This window comes from Plectropomus leopardus, chromosome 18 (genome assembly GCF_026936395.1).
Source record: "Plectropomus leopardus strain MGB_pleo_1.0 chromosome 18, ASM2693639v1, whole genome shotgun sequence".
Classification (NCBI taxonomy): Eukaryota; Metazoa; Chordata; class Actinopteri; order Perciformes; family Serranidae; genus Plectropomus; species Plectropomus leopardus.
Genome location: NC_142193.1, coordinates 14,842,364 through 14,861,575, shown reverse-complemented (window position 1 = coordinate 14,861,575; position 19,212 = coordinate 14,842,364). Strand labels below are relative to the sequence as shown.

The 19,212-nt window shown below is 39.6% G+C and overlaps 3 protein-coding genes across 10 annotated transcripts in view; all 3 read left to right on the top strand.

The window, feature by feature from the left end:
• ttyh2l (tweety homolog 2, like) overlaps positions 1–4,148 on the top strand; it is a 40,515-nt gene extending 36,367 nt beyond the window's left edge. For 2 of the 3 annotated variants that reach the window (XM_088069182.1, XM_042505669.2), the window contains exons 13-14: positions 39–117; positions 3,029–4,148. In XM_088069182.1, the coding sequence (XP_087925308.1) occupies positions 39–117; positions 3,029–3,109 (160 nt within the window). In that variant the 3' untranslated portion in view covers positions 3,110–4,148. Of the gene's footprint in view, positions 1–38; positions 2,051–3,028 lie in introns of all 3 variants that reach the window. The other variant, XR_015774828.1, reaches the window with a different exon arrangement.
• Positions 4,149–4,756: 608 nt separating this feature from the next.
• Positions 4,757–10,479, top strand: LOC121957074 (charged multivesicular body protein 6-like). Its single transcript, XM_042505583.2, has 8 exons — positions 4,757–4,982; positions 5,993–6,102; positions 6,505–6,592; positions 7,244–7,330; positions 7,743–7,808; positions 9,052–9,132; positions 9,920–9,995; positions 10,109–10,479. The coding sequence occupies exons 1-8, from the start codon at positions 4,914–4,916 to the stop codon at positions 10,156–10,158; spliced, it is 627 nt and encodes a 208-aa protein (XP_042361517.1). The 5' UTR covers positions 4,757–4,913; the 3' UTR covers positions 10,159–10,479.
• Positions 10,480–12,174: 1,695 nt separating this feature from the next.
• Positions 12,175–19,212, top strand: part of baiap2a (BAR/IMD domain containing adaptor protein 2a) — a 105,480-nt gene continuing 98,442 nt past the window's right edge. For all 6 annotated transcript variants that reach the window (XM_088069448.1, XM_042505890.2, XM_088069447.1 and 3 more), the window contains exon 1: positions 12,175–12,408. In XM_088069448.1, coding sequence (XP_087925574.1) covers positions 12,337–12,408 — 72 coding nt within the window. In that variant the 5' untranslated portion in view covers positions 12,175–12,336. The remainder of the gene's footprint in view (positions 12,409–19,212) is intronic.

The window sequence follows — 19,212 nt, the reverse complement described above, 5'->3', positions numbered from 1 at the left end:
TTCATCTCTTACTGCCTCTCTTTCCCTCTCCGTCACAGGAATCAGTCCATGCTGTTTGGAGGGAGTCCTCGGTATGAAAATGTGCCGCTCATAGGGAGAGGATCCCCACCTCCCTCGGTGTGTTGGCGCTATGAAGCTCTAGTGTCCCTAGTGTGATGACGATGATGGCACTACTGACCTCAACACTGCTGCAACACTCACAGACAGCATGCATAGCAGGACCGCAAACACAAAACATATAAAAACCTTACAGTGTCAACACTTAGTGAGGAGACTAATGTGATGGAAGACTGCTCTCTGCTGGCCATTGACTGAAGTGCATGCATTGTAAACCCAGTACCATCTCACTCTCACACTACTAACCTCTGAGCGTTATGCTCTAATATGCTCTCTTCACCACTGCCGTGGATTGTGATTCTTAAAAAGCATTGGTTAAGACTAATTCATGCAATATGTATGTGTGAAATTACCATGGGGTTTTTGCCCAGATAAAGATGGTTCAGCTATCTAGTTTTAATGGTACCGATAAGCTGCGTTTTCACCAAGCCCTCAGGAAGCGTGCCGGACTTTGAAGCAAATTTTTGTAGTGGCCAAACAATGGAGTTACAACTCCTGAATCTGTCACGTGATGCTTTTGGGCCCAAAAAGACACTCATGCATAGATCTACATTGGGAAAGAGACTTCAGAAAATCAGTGGATACATTATTTTAGGCATGACAACCCCTGTGAGACAACTCGTTTCACTGTCAAGATTCAGTCCGTTCAGTCTGATAACATTTGGAAAGTCTAGAAGAGTCTCAAGATTAAATCATTTTATCCCAATTCAAGTCAGCATAGTGCTAAAGTGGAAGTCGCTGGTTCAGCTGGAGGAAATCTCTAGTGGGCTTGCTCTATATGCCCAATGATACGGAAGCTACGTCATTTCATAGATGACAGCTGAACATTTTTGCCACACAGGAACAATGCTTTGCCTTTTTTTTTGTTTCAAGTGAGGAAACTGGATATTCGCAGTGCACTTGAAAAACCAATTATTATTGAAGCGTATGTCATACAGACAATGGTCAGAGTTCTCAGATTAACATTTAAGGTGTGCTGATTGATTCACAATGTTAAGTCATGCATTGAGTAACATGCTAGAAAATAAATCCACCTTAAAAGTTACCAGAAGTTGCCAGCAGTAGCTTTTGTGGACTGCAGTGTTTCTAATTCTGCCTTTTAGGATCAGGTCAGTGTTCTGGGTACAACAACACAGAGGTAACAAAAAATGGGACACAACTGAATACTTTTATTGCTACCATCCACAACTTTTGGCAAAGGAAATGTAAAAATAACTGTTCTAATTTGTAACTGAACTGAACTGACCTGCTTGGTGGAGATGAGACTTTAGTCTTTAAGTGTGTGGTATGTCCCCAGAGTTGAAGCTACAAGATAGATGACCATGTAAATCCACAGTTAACGTTTATTTTTTATTTTTTTTATCAGAAGTTTGTTTTCTGTTAAGTTCTTTTTTTGTGTGGCTGACTCATTGCTTGAACTGCATTCATAGTGTACCAAAGACTTGAAAACACCTTCAGAGGGAGAGAGGGGGAGAGAGAATGTGGACCATTGTTTAAAATTTTAGTGTGCCTCTGTGAGATGCATTTTTAACAGGCACTGGCATGTGTGTTTTATTTGTTTGTGTACCTGAGAGATTTTATTATTTCTTTTTTTTGTGTGAATCAGCTCTGCCATGCATTTTACTTTTGCTTTTATTTAAGCATCTTTTCAAAAAACCTGTCTAACTGCTGAATATTAACCAGTGTTTTGTAACTAACCCCTTTCTTTTTTCATTCTTTTACACAGACTTTTAAATACCGTACTGTTTTTGTTGTCTGAACTTGCTGATTTGTTTGATTTTATTTTCATTCCACTTCTTGAAACACACTCTGGGCATACCTTTTTTAATAACGCTTGCTATGCAGAATGTTTCAACCCAAACCCCTCTTAAAGCTCCACACAGCTGTGTGACCTTTGACCTCCTGGCACTGTTTTATCCACAGTATGTTTTATGTGAGTGTAAGTTATTCTCTGACCCCTGAGTCATGCCCTCTTTCTGCTCTTCACCTGCTCATTAAAGAAACAGTGTGTAGGATTTAGTGACATCTAGTGGCGAGGATTGTATAATGTAACAGGCTGACATTTCTGCAATGCGCCAAGTGTGAACTCCAGGTTAGAATTCCTTCATTGTTCATTATTCAGGAGGTTTTTACCAGCTGAATTATCCACAGAGATTTCTTCCTCTTGAAAACAAATAGACCAAACGACTGAAAACAGTAAAAACACAGAAGAAAGCGGTTTCATGTTACAAATAAATGTTTCTGCAATGCTATTTCACTCGTTGTAGATAGGCCACTTGCCCAGGACTGGCTTATGTGTGCTCACCTTTGTTTTCTTAAAATTTAAGATCCAAACGTTAAGGAGGTTTTCACCAGGACCTGAATTATTCACAAAGGTCAATTTCTTTGCAAAATAAATGGACCTGGAGATTTAAACGGGTAAAAACACTGAATAAAGCCGTGTCACATTGTTTGTTTTTGTGGATTGCTGCTAACTGCAGTGGCCGACATTAAAACGCAAATGGCCCTATCTAGAGCCAGTGATTGGTTTGTGCGTTCTGGGCTATTATAGAAACACGGTGGGTTTACATGGTGGTGCAACATGGCAATCTCCATAGACAAGAACCCTCTCCCTATGTAGATATACACAACTCATTCCAAGGTAATGAAAAACCAAATTCTTATTCTTAGGAGATCATACACTAAAGCAGAATGTTACTTATTATATTATATTTAATTTCTGCCAATTTATCCCTATAAATCCTACACACTGAACCTTTAATTCCCCTGCCACATTAAACTTTATAATTAAAGAACAGCTCATAATAAAAAGAAATAATCCCGAGAACTCATTTAATGTTTAATTAGATTTTAATATGTTGTTTGAATGCTGATGTGCTTAATTTTGTTTTTTCCATCCTTTCCCTTGCAGTACTCGCCCAGTATGAGGACCACCTATCTATCTATGACTGATGCCCAGATCAGACACTTTGGGACTGACTTCCAGGTGTAACCTGCAAACGACTGAATCCTTTCCAGAGAAGCACTGTCTGAGACTCTGGCTTCTTATCAAAGAGGCTGTCTTTATGGCGTACTCCTGTTTATGGGAGCTGCAGCCACAGTCCCAATCTGAGACGATCATGAAAGCAGGCCATATCAGACAATGACCTCAGTAACACACTGATGCAGTGCTCTGAAAGCCCTGCGTGCAGTTCTGAATAGAGACAGTTCATCTCAGGACTGTTGTTGATGTCATGATGTATGGAAACACTTGCTCTGATGTAAGCATTTCTATGAGCCAAATTAAGAGCTTTTGAACTGATGAAATGAAAAATATTTGTCGCTTTAACCTGAATTCTGGTGGCCTGCATGGATACAATCATCATTAATGCGGTCAGTATTTTGATGAGAAGTTGGATGGCTGAATATGACTCATAGACTTTTCATCACCGCACTATGAATTTTGCAAAAGTCCCATCTCTCTGGTGGAAACAGAACTCCTTTGTGTAATTTTTTATTTCTGATGCTACATTAAAACGAAGCACCATTTTTTCCAACTTTTCTAAAGAAGAAAAAAATAAGAACTACATCATATATCGAGTTTTGTTGTAAAGAGCCAAACGTGCTACTCGGTTGATATTTGTGATCAATTTTATTTTTCTCTCACCAAATAACTGCCACAGGTTAAAGCATCTCATTGTTTTGTATTCAGTGCATGACCTGCTGATCAGGGATGAGTCAATGGTCATAGCCGAGGGATTTACTGTTATATTGCTACATTCCGAGACAAATAGCAGCTGCATGTGGGTAAATTCCCAGGCCAAAATCAGCACAACAGAATGTGATTTAATTCACTTACAGGCATTTATCATCGTGATGTGAATCTGAAGATATTGAATGAATATTGATATGAAGTTTTTACTCCACCTACCCTCAGTATCCCATGAATAAGAAATTCTCATTGTCTTCAGTGTTGTTGAGATCTACTGTATGCTGTTTTCTGTGTTGGATAATGTATCAAACTAAATAAATGTTTGACTATAAATGCTGTATTCAGACTTTTATAGTTTGTCATTCTCTACTTACTCCAGTAGCCCAGAATGATGGTATTTGTTGGTTTGGGCTTACTGGAGTCTTAAGAGTCTTGTACCTGAGTATGTCATACATCTACATGTGCATGATACTTGCTGGTAGAAAATTTTTCTCAACTCATATCGTGCTCTCTATATACGTGTGTGTGTGTGTGTAACTGTGGGTAGATAAAATCCAACCTTTAACATTTTAATGACATATAAACAACATCTAAATGTTTTTTAAAAAACAAAACCATGTTGCAAACACAAAGTATGTTTAGCTGTGATAACTATTGAACTGCACGGATCAACCTACAGGCAAAAGCATCCTCGTGTCTTCCTGTCCAGCTCAGGTGGGTTATTTTCTGAAGTGTTGTGATTGCTGTCCAGGGTGCTGATCCTGGAGCCCCCTGGGGAGTCTGGAGCTTTGCAAGGACCTGTAGGTCATGCCGACAGTCAGCGATCTGCTGTTGTATGTGCAGCTGTATCAAGTGATAGATGACGACAGCTGTGATACTGCAGCCTTTTGTGCCACTGAGAAATGTCTGCTCCGGGGTAGGGTGAAGTCACAACAGCTTTATTGTCCTCCCTCGCTTGCCGTAGGAAACACGGAAAAACTGTGGACATGATGGTAGTCAGTTAGCCTGCTAGCCATTTTGGGCTGTTTATTATCATGGTAAAATGTTCGGTAATAAGTGATAACTCGTCTGTTGATGAAGGAGGATGTGGAGGCGATGTGGCTAAATGATGGGAAACGTTTTTGGGAGAAGAAGTCGACCTTCGCGTGTAACGGAACAAGACAAAGCCATTTTGGTGAGCTGATAGCGGTGATAGCGGCAGATTAGTCCCGTTACATGAACACACGGCTACTGTTAGCAGGCTGCTCAGCTCTGCAGCTACCAGACACCATGGAGCAATGTTAGCCGATGTGTTTAGCATTGTTTTATTACTATATATTAGACAGAAGTCCTTTGTTAGTACTAGCTGTTGCATTGCTCGACATTTGTGTCGTTGTGTTGTGATGTAAACAGTGAATGAAAAATAGAAAAGCGTTTACATTGCAATGCAGTAAAAAAAAACAGTCACATCATTAAAATCATTGTGGTATAAACTAATTTAAATTGTTTTGAGTTTTGACATGTTGTCAGATACGTTGTTATTAAACATCTAGCATTTTTAAGTTATTAAGATTCTTGTATAAAATATGTTTTATATCTTTATATCTTTTGTAGGTTTACTTTATTTGTGTGTTTGGGCATTATGTGTACTGTGTAGTATTTTGCAAATTACTAAGTAATGGGATTGATCCGATATTGGTTTTTTGGGGTCGAATCTGATACCAATTATTAGTAGTTAATGAGACCAATAACAGATATTTGGAACTGATATACATTTACAATAAAAATGAAAATCTTTCTATCAATATTTAGAATTTAAAATATTACAAACTCCAACACATAACACGTGTTTAAATGTCTTTAGCAAATGTTTAATCAAAACTGAAACTTTCAGTATCATATACAGCAAGTTCTTTGCAACTTTTTTTATAATGTCAAGTGAAAAATTTTATTAAAAAATGATTAAATAAAAATAGCTCCCCGAGGTTTCATGAAATAAAAGTTCCCTCCACACTGACACTGTCTTTGCACTTTTTAATCAATTAATTAACGCTGATACAGATAATATCGACAAATATCGGCTCAGCTAATCAGCCAGGCCGATAATTTGTCAACCCCTACCAAGGAAGATTTTTTTTTGTCTTTTGTGGGCTATTTTGTTCCAGTGTGCTAAAATATATGTCTGACTTTGTGCTTTTTTCCAAGCAATTGAAGCAGCAGAGAGATAAGCTGAAGCAGTACCAAAAGAGAATCACCCTACAGCTGGAGAAAGAGCGACTTCTGGCAAAACAGTTGCTAAAAGATGGCAGGAAAGAGTAAGCACACAAAAAAGATAGTATACCCTTGTCTGTTCACATATATCCCCATGTAATCACACCAGGTAAGGCAGGCAAATGGTTAAAAAAAATGAAAAGGTTGTTACTAAAATGATCTACGTGGTTGTCTTAAGTGCAGCTTTGAAAACCTGCGTGTCCTACATGTAATGATAATTAGGAGCACTTTAGCTCTGCATGCATGACATGCAGAACTTCACACAGATACTGACACTTTTGAAACCTCCTGAGGTGCAGACCGCTCCACAGACCCAGTCGCATCATCTGTAATCTGATTTATTCCGTATGCAATGCTACACACTTTATGAGTACCTTAGAAAAATGCATTTGCTCCAACAAACAAACTGTGCTGTATCATGTTTTCTCTTTTATTTGTTATTGCAGGAAAGCGCTGCTGCTTCTTAAGAAGAAGCGATATCAGGATCAGCTGCTAGACAAGACTGAAAATCAGATTTCAAACCTAGAGCGCATGGTGAGTTTTGTGAGACTGCACTATTTGATCTGATCACACTTTAAATCACCAAGCCACAGCTCATGGGTGTCTCAGGTTTAAACTTTATGAATTTGTTTTTAAGAGTAAGGAGAAGACTTCAATGTGATGTGAAATATGACAATGAAAATACAGTATTTCAAAGTCTGCTTACCAACTCTTAAGCTAACCAAGTCTGCTTACCAACCGCCCCCCCCCCCCAAAAATGGCTGTGTCTTTGTCGCAGCGGCTGCAGGTTTGATTCCATCTTTGGCCATTTGCTGCATATCATCCCCTCTCTCTACCCCTTTCACACTAATATAGCTGTCCTTTAAAATAAAGAAAAAAGCACCAAAAAAATCCAAGCTAAACCTGAGCTGCAACAAAATATGCAAAAAATAATAGGTGTCTTTATTAACAGTAATTAACTTGTTTTTTGGACAATATTTCTCAAATTTACTGTAGTTAGCACTTAGTGATGTTTAAATGCTCCATTAAACATAATGAGCCACTATGTAGTCAACATTGTGTGAGAGAATTTAGGCAGCATACAATTTTGTGATCTTTTATCTGAAGAAAATTGCAACTTTTTGTCTGTCCTGCATATCTGTAATTTTGCATTTCGGTGTTTTTGCATGCTAATGTTGTCGACAGGTTCAAGATATTGAGTTCATGCAAATAGAGATGAAAGTCATCGAGGGACTTAAGGTTGGCAATGACTGTCTGAAGAGCATGCACGAGGTAAATATGCTTTAATGTTTTTCTCATTCCTCTTGTGTTCAGAAATATGCCTTTCACATCCATGTGATGATAATACCCCCTTAAGCTTTAGATGTGTGAGTGTGTACTTCAACAATGTCAAAGTTTCTACTGATAAGCGCACTTTATTTAATGTGATCCCTGGGTGAGGATTGAGCATCGGAGAAAGCCTCTGGTTTGTGTTAGCATAGCTGGTGCACATTGTTTGAAGATTAAGGGATTAAGAAGCAAAGCCTTGACTACAGCGGTGTGACTGCTGCTGCACATCCTTGGATACAGTGTACAGATCTTGCTCAAGAAATTCACAAGGCAGCCAGAATGTGTGGAAAACACTTTTCGTCCAAAAACACTTTTCTCCTCTGTAATATGGGCTTCCTTTTCTTGTTCGTGACAGATCATGTCGATTGAAGATGTGGAGAGAATCCTGGATGAGACCCAGGAATCAATTGAATATCAAAGGGTAAATGTCTGCTTGGTGTGTCTCAAGGGCACTTTTACATTGCTATTTTGACTTTTTTGATAATTGTTTAAAACCAGTATTTTATACGTTTGTATTAGATACAAGCTTAAGGGACAGTTTATTCCCCAAATTAAAAATACACTTTTACACTTAAGCAGTTTCCCTAATTCCCCTACAGCCTCACTATAGAGTTAAAGTTGTCACATAAGTTTAAGCATGGCGAGTCTGTTTCTCCAATCATCTGGGGGGCTTCAAATAGATTATAATAGGGATTGTGTATTTCAAAGCAGAGGGGGGACATATCCTGATCATTTACTCAAAAGGACAGTTCACCTCAGAATCAGAAATATGTATTTGTCCTCCTAACTGTAGTGTTATTTATCAGTCTAGGGTGCGTGATGTGATTTGCTGAGTGTTGGAGATGTCGGCCCTAGAGATGTCTGCCTTCTCTTGGAGAGAAAACTAGATTGCACTTGACTTGTGGTGTTCAAAGTGACAAAAATACATTTGAAAAACTAAACAGCGATGTTTCTTTTCAGAAATCACAACCTGGTTTCTCAAGATAATCCACAGACCTTGTTGCGAGCAGTTTCATATAGGAACTATTTTCTCTCTACCAAACTACACCCACCAACCAGCTCACTGCACAGCTGTAGGTGTGCATGTACTCATTGATGAGAGGCTTGTGATAAGCGAGATTTAGACACGAACGGCGTCCTTCTTGGCTGAGCTGTAACGTTTGCCAACTCAGTGGTGCTAGGTGAGCTAGCAGATGCATGCTTTCTTCTGCACAGTGATATATCTGATGGGTAGAAAGAAAATAGTTCTTACATGAAACTGCTTAAAACTTTGGATTATCTTGAGTAACCAGGTTATGATTTCTGGGGGAAAAAAAGTGTGGGTTTTTTTGTGCATTGAGCACCACAAGCTGAGTGCCATCGAGTTCCATTATATATGAGAAAGGCACAGATCTTAACGGCTACTCACACTCACACTCACACATAAACAACATTACAGGAAAGAAACTTTTAAAATGTCTCTTGAATATCATCTAAATTGCACTGTAACTTATAGTCAAGAACCAAGTACTTGTTTTTATGTTTTCGTATGTATTTGAGGATGCAGATGCCTAAATCAGGACTTTCCATGACTTTATACGGATAACTGTCCATTTTCAGCGATAATACTAAGCTGTCACTGAGCTGTAAGCTAACTCTTTTTTTTTTTTTTTTTTCTCCTGAAGCAAATAGATGAAATGCTGGCTGGAGCTCTGACGCAGGAGGACGAGGACGCTGTTTTAGCTGAGCTGGAAGCTATCACTCAGGTGGGTGTCACGCTGCATGTTCAACCTTTATTAACACAGAGGATGTTTGCTGACCAGGCATGCTGTTTACCTGTGACGCCCCACTTCACATTTATAGTTACACACACTGAGGCCTGATGTAACTACAGGCTTCAGCTGTTTGCCACTTACTGTAGCTCTACCACTGGAGCTGTGCTGTTGTTAAAGCTGTGATTCAGTTAAGTGCAGATTTCATGTCCAAACTGCATGTTTGTATTTTGACTAGATTTATGAAATATACGTCTCAAAAGGAGATGAATAAGCAAAGTTAGATGCCACAATATCATTTGTATGTAATGATAGGCTGTAAAATGAATATGGTTCATTCCCAATAATTACAACCACAGCAGATTTTCTTCCTTTCTTGTGATGTAATTATTATTCCAAATGACACATACTCCCAAATTATAATGTTCCACACTTTAACATCAACACAGATTCTAATTCTTCTCAATTTGGCAAAAAAAAGGGAGCTAGTAATGTAATATTCTTTTTAGCAGTTTATCGATGAGTATTTTTAATGTACCATCAAACAAGTTTCAGTCAAAAATGTGCCTCTACTTCCATGTATGACTTTTAAGTGTCTCTGTAGTCTCTGTGAACAGATATTTGCACGTGTACACTTATCGTCGTCAGTTTGGTAGCCGATGGGTTCTGAGATTGCAGCCTAAGAGCTCATTGGGAGGAGGTCAAAAGTCTTTTCTAGTTGGCAAGTATAACTTTTATAATTACAACTTTTCTTGTTACTCTGTCCCTTTTCCTGAAACAGGGAGAAGATGTAGCACTTCCAGAGATCCCCACTGAGCCAGTACCAGAGGTCCCAGAGGCTGCAAAAGCCGAACCAGGTACAGTTTTTTTTTTCCTTATTTCACATCACAAAGCATTCCTCACAAACTTGATATTATTTGTACTGTAAATGGTGCCAGACTTATCGTGTTTTCTGTATTTTCATTTCTAGAAAGGAGAGGAGCAAAGAACAAGCCAGACAGAGAGATGTTGGCAGCCTAACAGGCGGGATTTGTGGTTGAGAGTTGGCACTAGTTTCAGTATTTCATCTTTAATTGTTAGTAGGTGAGTGTGGGACCTGCAGACGTCAGTGCACCTTCACATAATTTACAGAATCAGCACTGTGTCTGCAGTCTGGCTCACTGCTCCTCTGAAGTATCTACATAAAGGAAGTGAAATGTTGTATTTCTTTGTGTCTGACTTGGATAAGCAAAGCAGTGTCACTTTGTAACTTTTCTGGTGTAACAGAATGAGAGGGAACATTTTTAGATGTTTTACACATAATTTAATTTTTTTCCATAATAAATTGAGCTGTGGCAACAACATGTTTTCTTGATTTTTATCTCATGCATAAACATTTTTAACGTTTTAAAGATGTTAAAACAAGGTTCCTTGACTACATTATCATTGATATAGTATTTTCTTCACATTTTCATCTTGTGTATCATGCTTTCTCCAGAAGGGGGTACTCTTTACTTTTGAGTTTTTGACTCAACAGTGAACAGAACAGGTGTCTTCATTCACATCCCATCAGTTAAATATGTGTAGGCTATTGACAGTAAGTGGAAAGCTCATGTTGCTGATATTTATACAAAGAAAGCTAGTATTATACTTACAATCCTACACTAAGTTGGCTCTTTGACTCAAATTGGTATGTACAATGAAATTAACTCAAATTATCCACTGTGAGAAAAACATCACCTATGGTGTAACTGATAACAGTCAGAGTATGACTCGCTTACAGACTTACGAAGTGCAACAGTATACATGTTATATTCTTTTGTAATCAGAGAGAAGAGAAACTTTCACTGGAAAACTGCACTGTGCAGAATTTTGGATTTTGCTCTTATAAAAGTAGCAGTGTACACAAAAGCTTTAATGGACAGAGGCAGAAAACAACAAAATGTACCACACTGGTATACAAACTGTTGGAAGATGCATACGGAAAATCTGTCTTTTCTGGGTTTTTTTGCCTTGTTTTGTTTGAAGCAGGCATTCTTTGACCTTATGGTGGATTGGGGGGAAAACAGACAGGTTTGATTTGCTCCTTTGCTTTGAACACAATATGGCAGGGTCTCTCCAATACTTAATTAGCTTGTGCAGCCTTTGCCTAAAGACTAATTGTTTTAGATAGATGTAAATTTTAAAGTATTTTACACCCACAACATACTTGAAGTGTCAATATAAATAGGCAAAAGTGTGATATATATTTTTCCAAGGCAAAAATAGTATTATGTATTATATGTTTTGTTATTAGTTATGTATAGAGAAACACATTAACCTCTGTATATTAGTCCTAAAAAAATGAAGGAGCGCAATTGGTACAGAAATATGTGGGGCGTGCACTATGATTAAGGTGGTGCTGCGTTCTGGTACTGTAGGAAATATAGGATTTACAGTTTGGACGAAGTGAAAAAAACGTCAGCATGGAATATAACATGCTGTAATATAATAATTTAAGTTTTAATAAACGATAGTTTTTATGATCAGATTTAGTAAGATGTCATCAGTGCAATATCCTAAAGTAGTATAATGTCAGTTTCGAGAATCTTTATAAAACTGCCCTCACCTTTACATTTCAAAGTCTCTATCTAGCTCCATCCATTTTCATTAACATTCAAGTGGGCTATATCACATAAACATTGTAGAATTAGGCATAGACTTACCCATTCGCAACACTTTGTAATTACACTTCACTTTACTGCTGCCAACACCTTAGGTACATCAGAGGAAAATTGTAAAAACAGATTAATGGCATCTACACCATACATTTCTGCAGAAAAAGCACACATTGGTGCATTAAAAGCTATTCATTTATTATTTATCATTCAATTAATAATTTGTAAAAAATAACAATGAACATTAAATTGAAAAAAGTATTATTTATAAAATTAATTTAAAATGTTTCAGAGTCCTTTTTGTTGTGTATTTCTGACCGTGTTTCTGAGCGCTTCTGCTGAATGTCTGAGAGAAACTACGCTGAGGTGGAGTCCGTGAAGGCAGCAGCGGGCTGTCAGCTGTGGACAGGGAAGGTGTGTTTAGTTGGAGTGGGGTTTCGGAAGCGTTGCATCGTTTCACTCTCACGGGCGCGTTGCCTCGCCTATTGTGTGGTTGAACTCGTGTATTATACCCGTCCCCCCTTCTTTTACGCGGATACTCGTTTGAGGGAAAAAACCGTTTATGGTCCTGGCTGAAGATTTCACGATGTCTCGCACCGACGAGGTTCACCGCTTGACGGAAAATGTCTATAAGGTAAGGTTAAACTAATGAATAAAGTTTGGAAGGTGCACATGATAATATGAGTTGAGCTGTCAGACAAACTGTGGAATTCCACGGTGATTTAGACATATCATTTATTTACCAAGACGCATCTTGAGCCTTTTGTTGTGTGGCTTAGATAATCTATTTAGGGAGAGGCGCAGTAGCTCAGTTGGTAGATTTTTTTTAAACTAGTTGTCTCAAATGCTGTCTGTTCCACCTCCATGTAATTCTGCACGAGGCAACACCTCTCAGCTACAATTACCCCCCTCCTTACAAAATCAAAGTCACTCACTATTCTACATGTAGGCCTATATTTTATTCATACAGCCCACCTACTGCTGTGATAGTAGTGTAGGCTATTCCTAAAATACCAGTGGATTTCTGCAGCCTAGTTTTCTTGCTGAAATGGGGACATATTGCATTCCAGAAGTCAGTGTTTGACTGGCATAGGAAGGTTGGGCTTATCTGTTGCAACAAGTAAACATTTGCCCCATAGGGATTTCCACATTCAAACCTGTTCTGCCTTAAAAACCTGTGTGAACTTTGCATGCAATTGTTCAGCCTCGGTACCTGGGCATAAAATATTCTCAGTAAAACAAGAATAGAATGCTGTCTTGGCTGCATTTAAAGATTAGTGTTTATTTATTTGGTCATGTTATCTGTCACATGGAAGAAAAATGTCAAGCAGAATTTCTCGGTCCTGAAATGATGTTTTCAAATAGCTTGTTATGTCCAAGCAGGCATCCAAAACCAACATCAATTTGCAATGATGTAAACCAAAAAAGAGCCAGCTAATGAGGGGTTAATATGGGGATTTGTCATCTATTAACGCTTTTCCTTGTTGCTTGATACATGACTGAAACCGTGGATTGATTATAAAAATGGTTGCTGATAAACTGATTGTGAAATCCATTAATTGACTAATTGTTTCAGCAACATTTGCTTTGTCATTCATTAGTCCAGACTTTAGTTCACAATCTTTGCTTCTGAGGTGCAGGCGCTCAGCTGAAGGAATGTTAACAGACTTCATGTTATGAAGGCTCCGCACCTTGTGACAATCCAGGTTTCTGTTTTGATTAGAGCTCACCGATACTAGAGGAAGTCTCTTTTAATGAGTCCTAGTCATTCTTTAATGCACAGTTACCCAAATTGGTACTTTTAACTGCCCCTAACCAGCTGTAGTTCCCCATACCGAAGGCCAAGAACTGGAAGAGGGTAGCTACTTGTTATCCTGCAGGGAATAGACATCTATCAGAAAGGAGGTCAGATGAGCAGAGACTGACAGGAGCCTCTTTTAGACCCAACAAGGGAAGCAAATGTTTCAGGTGGCTATTTCTGTCCTAGAATTGGTCACACAGCCTACAGTGTATCCTCCATTGTGAATTGTATGCCATGCTCTGTCGGGGTTTGTCCAAGTGTTTACACCTACTGATGTGGGTTAATCAACATAGACACACTGTAGGTGTTTGGATCTTGAACTCTTCGGGGGGAGACGGGTCTCTTCATAGATGGTCTTGGTTATTGGAGCACAAAGTCAAGCAGCAGGGCTCGGTCTCGGGGGAGTCAGAATCCTGACAGCCAGGCACTCTGACGGGTGGGTGGAGAGGAGAAGAGAGGAGAGACAGAGTCCCTCTTCCACTCTGGGGTTCTGACCTCCAGTCAAAAGCTACGAGGTCACAGAGAGTGTCACACAGTCGCTGCTTATTTGGCACTCTGAAGCTTTCTTCACCAACCCTGCAGCGCAAAAAGCAAGTTTCTTTAGCGTGCTTTAATATTTAAAGAGATGAGTTCAACTCGACTCCCATCATATCTCAGTGATGAAAAACATCAATTTTTCACAGTATACTGCATGATTTTAGGTGTTCATATCATCAAAACCACACTTGTTTCATTTTTAAATGATGCCGTTTTACTATAGCGATTAGGTGGCAATTGGCATGTTTTTGTCACTGAAATCTGCTGGTATTAGTTTGGATGCAAAATGACTCATCGTCTTAGGCTGAAATGCAGACTTAACTTTAATTTCATGGACTTATCAGCCACATTGAGGGAATACTGGAGCTGCAAGGCTTGTTGCATAAGTATTAAAATTAGATTAAAAAAATCCTTATGTAAGTAGTTGAAAAGATGCAAAATTTATCCAAAATGTAAAAGTACACTGAGAGTTCACCACCATCATTAGTGACACAGACAACAAGGCGCAATGTTTGGATATTTCTTAAAGGGATAGTTTATTACCAATTTTTTTAAATGGCATTATATGTATTACTTTTCCATATGTAGTGTATAACATGTTGCAGATTTCTGTTGGCACAAAAGTTCTGAGAAGCAGGTCCAATTAGGAAACTAAGGAAATTACTGCTGTGGATGAGGGTAAGCAACAAAGGGTATTTTAGCCACTTCAAGTATTTTCACCGCTTTACCTTTCTGTCAGACAGCAGTTTTCAATGCAGAGGCCAATAATGGCTTCAGTTTGTCATCTATACGGCCACCAGACTCCATTGAGAAAAACAGTAATTTTAGCTCCCTTAACACAGGAGCTGTTTGTCTACTGCTGCCTTGGTCAGTTAGTTAGTGTGTGTTTATGTGTGACTGTGGGGAATCCAAACAAATGCTAAAGTACAATAACATAAATAAACTAAATGATTGAGCCAGCGGTAGACCAGCAGCTACTGTGTTTTTGTCAATGTGGTCTGGCTTTAAAGATGGATCAAATTCCTGTTGGAAATTGCTGTCTGACATTCATAGAAAGCAGTGAAAATAATCTTTATAAAGCGTACACCTAAAGTGATGTTGATATTTTAAGTGAAGACTCCCTTTTATATAGTGCAGAGTAAAACTCAATATTGATGTTCACAGTGTTGTACCTTTGTCATTTTGTTCTTTTTCACCATTTTATAATGCAGTTGCTAATTGACGATTATGGAGACTGTCATGCACCTCCAACTGTTGGAAAAGCTCCAACAGCCAGTCACCTAACAATAACTTTGGGGAAAGCAAATGAGACTTCCACAACACTGGCTGCCGGCTGTAACCCTGCCCATTTCTCTCCTCGATACAAATTAAATGCCTCTGTGGACAGTAATTGTGTTTGTCTGCTTTGTATGCAAGCAGACCTGATGAAGAGGAGATGTAAAAACATACGGCATCTGCAAAGTCTTCGCAGCCAGCAGCTGGCCAGATACTGAGTAATCGCAGGGGAGGAGAGGGGGGTAACTGCACCGCTGTGACTCATGTTAGCCCAGTTGAGTGTGTGTGTTTAACTGGGCTGGGACTGTAAGCACGGTGAGGGCGAGACTGGAGATTCAGCATCTCACTGCGAGCCTTTGGTAAAGGCCATAGGCACTCCTTAGTTTCTACAGATGACTTTATCTTAATCAACAGGGGAGTCAACCTGGTAAAACCCAGCAATCCCAGCGTGATCCTCTCTGACTCACTCCACTTCTCCTCCCTCACATAGACATACAGTTCCAGACGTGACGATTGGCATCTAGTCATTCCCGCGCTGACGGGGTGAGACAGATACTTAAGACTGACACTCTATGCTCGTGTGTTTGTGTGTGCGCGCCACAGTCTTGTCCACCAGCTGGCCTTGTTGCTGGGTGTCTGGGAGAGGTGGCGCCCCGGGTCAAGCCTCTTAACATGCCGGTGGATGAAGTCTGAGCGCCGACCTGGCTTCGGGGGGGAGGAGACACTGAAGTGAACAAACAGATTAATGAGACTAGAGGCTGGAGAAGAATGGGGCTGTGTGTTAAAGGAGCTGTATGTAACTCTGGACAAACATATTTGATTGTTCACTCTCATTCCCAGGTTGTCAAATACAAATAGTACTCAGACTGAACCACCAATCAACCATCTTTCTCCAGACTAGGCATGGGTGGTATTACGGTAAAAAAGGGTGTTTAGAAATCTCGACAGTATCATTTTAAATACTATCAAAAATACTGACCCTCATCTTTCTATTAACGTCATACTGGAGAGGCTGTATTGAGGATGTTTTGCATGCAGTGCACATCACACGCCCTGGAGGTTACGCCTGCACCACACCGTATGCGTGAGCAGTGTGAATTCACATTGGCAGCGTTCATTGTTGCAGCGCTGCTGCAGAGCTGCCTGCTGTTATAACTGCTGTATTTCCACAACTGAAAGCACATACTCCACTTATTTATAATGCTGTGCAAGCTATTGCAATGTCACCAACACGGTCTTGCAAATGTTTCACAATAAAATGCCTTGTGTCAACAACTGAAGGGATTCTGTCAGCTGAAACCCTTTCAGGGCTTTTATTTTGAAACAGGAAAGGTTGTTTAAAACATACATTTGTATGTCTGTGTCAGGTTAACACATTTAAACTGTAGGAAACTCTATTATAGTGTCAATATAATTATCAAAAACCTATTTTCACTGTCTATTTTTGCTGAAAACCACATACATCACACTGAAAAAAATCAGCAAGACTCTGTTTCTGTAGTTTTGCCGTAGCAGCACTGCTCACGCTGTCAGTGTGGCTGCTCTAAGCTGGTAACATGGGCATGCTAAAAAAACTCCCAACAGGTTCTGTGACACAGAGGTCTACGTTTTGGTAATAGAGAGGTAAAAGGAGGGGTAGCACTGCAAACTCATACTGTCATAAACCCTGGTTAAATTCCAGGAAGATATGAAGGTATGAAAAAATAGATACCGCCCAAACCTACTCCTGAGTTTCATGCAGCACTTTTAGGTTTCAGTAAGAAAAGGTTTCAGTAATGAAACTGCTTAATTGCTACCATTTTTGCAGTAAACTTTTATGCCAAAAGTTGTGGAAGCTTGCACCAAAGCAAGAGGCGGTTGAACACACCCTTTAGCAACAATATAGCTTTTACTTGTATTTATTCAAAGTCTTTGTCACAGGAAGTGTTGTATGTTTTGTGGCTGATACATGCAGTGCAGGTTTTGAACACACCCTAGCAGGTAAGGAATAGAAGGGCGTGTCTCGTCTCTACCAGCCCTCAGGACAACACTCATTTTCCCATGCAGCACCACTCCCTTTTTGTCAACACAGCCTGGAAAACAGCGGATACCATTTTCTCAAATAGCTGTTATGTAAAAAGGCAAAAGAGTTGTTTGACGTTAACTGGATCAGGGATGATACTGATACTCTTGGGTTATTAAAGGATCATCACTGTGTCATGATGCTCCTGCATTTACACTGCTGAAAAAGCAACAACATCTGAAATCAGTTTTTTGGCTAAAAGATGCCCTGTTACATAATAGTTTCTCTCTGTTGCATTATTGTCGTGACATTCACTACACTCGAATGAATGATATTCTGAAAAATGATAAGAGGACTACAGTTTCTCCACAATCTCATGTGGGAGATCTGAACAGGTGGTCTCTTAGCAACAACGTGCCATTATTCTTATGTGTTTCTGTCATATCATTGTGCTAAAAGATTTGCAGTTGGTGAAGGGCTGGGGAAGGCGAGGGAGAGGGAGGAAAGCAATGGATTTTGTTTCAGACAGAGATGAAAGGGAGATGTTGAACCTGTGGTAATTGGTGCAAAATGGGGTCCAGTGTAAACCAGCCCTGTCTGCTTTATATACAGCACTGTGTGGTCTTGCATCAAGAAGTCATCTGAACCAGAGTCACTTGAAGGATGATGCTATCCATCACTTTATTTACCTTTTCTCTAGGAGTATATCACATCAGGTGCCACTTGCCTTATAATATGCGATTTAATGGAGTTTTAAATGACTTCAGCTCCTGAACATCTGCCTCCAGAATATAGTGTTTCAACAAGTTTATGCCTGCTGGAGCCCGGGGCCTTGAAAAGATTGCATTATGCACTGCAGGAGATATCATAACATTCATTGCCTGTGGAACAGCACATTTGTTCCCTGTGCCTTTGACTGCGATGCAGAGAGAGGACTATTGCTCCACACACCCACCTTCTCTGCACGTCCGGGGGCGGATGGTTTAGAGACATTCTCTCTTTTCTTTTACTCATCACTGTTTTTTTTTCAAGGACAGAGACTGGAGATGCTCAGTGCTGAATCCAAGGCTGCACTATATTGACTGCAAAGAAGCTTCACAGCCGAACTGACAGGAAAGGTTGATTTTCAAGTCACCTTGTTAACGTGGCGATCGTCCAAAATATTACTTATCTGTCACAAAAAACTGATACATAAGAATTTTTTTTGCATTATAGGAAGCCTTGAAATGCTTTATTGTGGGGGTGGAAGACAGAGGAGATGAAGAGAAGGAAAAATAGATGGAGACATTCCACATCCTTGTTGAAATAGTCCCTAATTATTGTGGAGGGTGAAGCTGTAATTACACAGACTGAAAGAGACACACAGAAGAGGAGACAGAACATTTCAGTTAGTGCTGTGGCAGTGGACAATGGCCTTACATTTATGGGTCACGGGTTACAGTTAAGATGCCTGTGGCTAGTGTTACTGTATGTCTCTGTGGCAGATGCTGCTACTTTCAGTAGCATTGGCCACACTCCACCCACTGGGCTTGCTGAGCCGGCAACCACAGTTTCTCTGAGACCCACACCAGTCATGGTATTGTGCAGAAAGCAGGAAATTCGGTTTGCATGCCCACGTGGTTTTAATGTTCCTTTTGGTGAAGACATTTACATGCAGGAAAACTTTGCCATTGGGATGTAAAGTGACTAGTGCAACTGACACGCTCATTGTTACAGCAGCATCAGACTTCCAGTTTATTTATAATTTCTTTTTCAAAATGTGAATTCAAAATGCATTTCTATGATTTATGATTGCCTTTGGACAAAGTCTCTACTAACCATTT

Bases quoted from the DNA above. Each gene is read 5' to 3' on its own strand.
- LOC121957074 (XM_042505583.2), top strand. From the start codon at position 4,914: ATGATGGGAAACGTTTTTGGGAGAAGAAGTCGACCTTCGCGTGTAACG. The intron at 6,593-7,243 runs GTGAGTTTTGTG...TGTTGTCGACAG, and splicing joins TTTCAAACCTAGAGCGCATG to GTTCAAGATATTGAGTTCAT. The intron at 9,996-10,108 runs GTACAGTTTTTT...TTTCATTTCTAG, and splicing joins GGCTGCAAAAGCCGAACCAG to AAAGGAGAGGAGCAAAGAAC.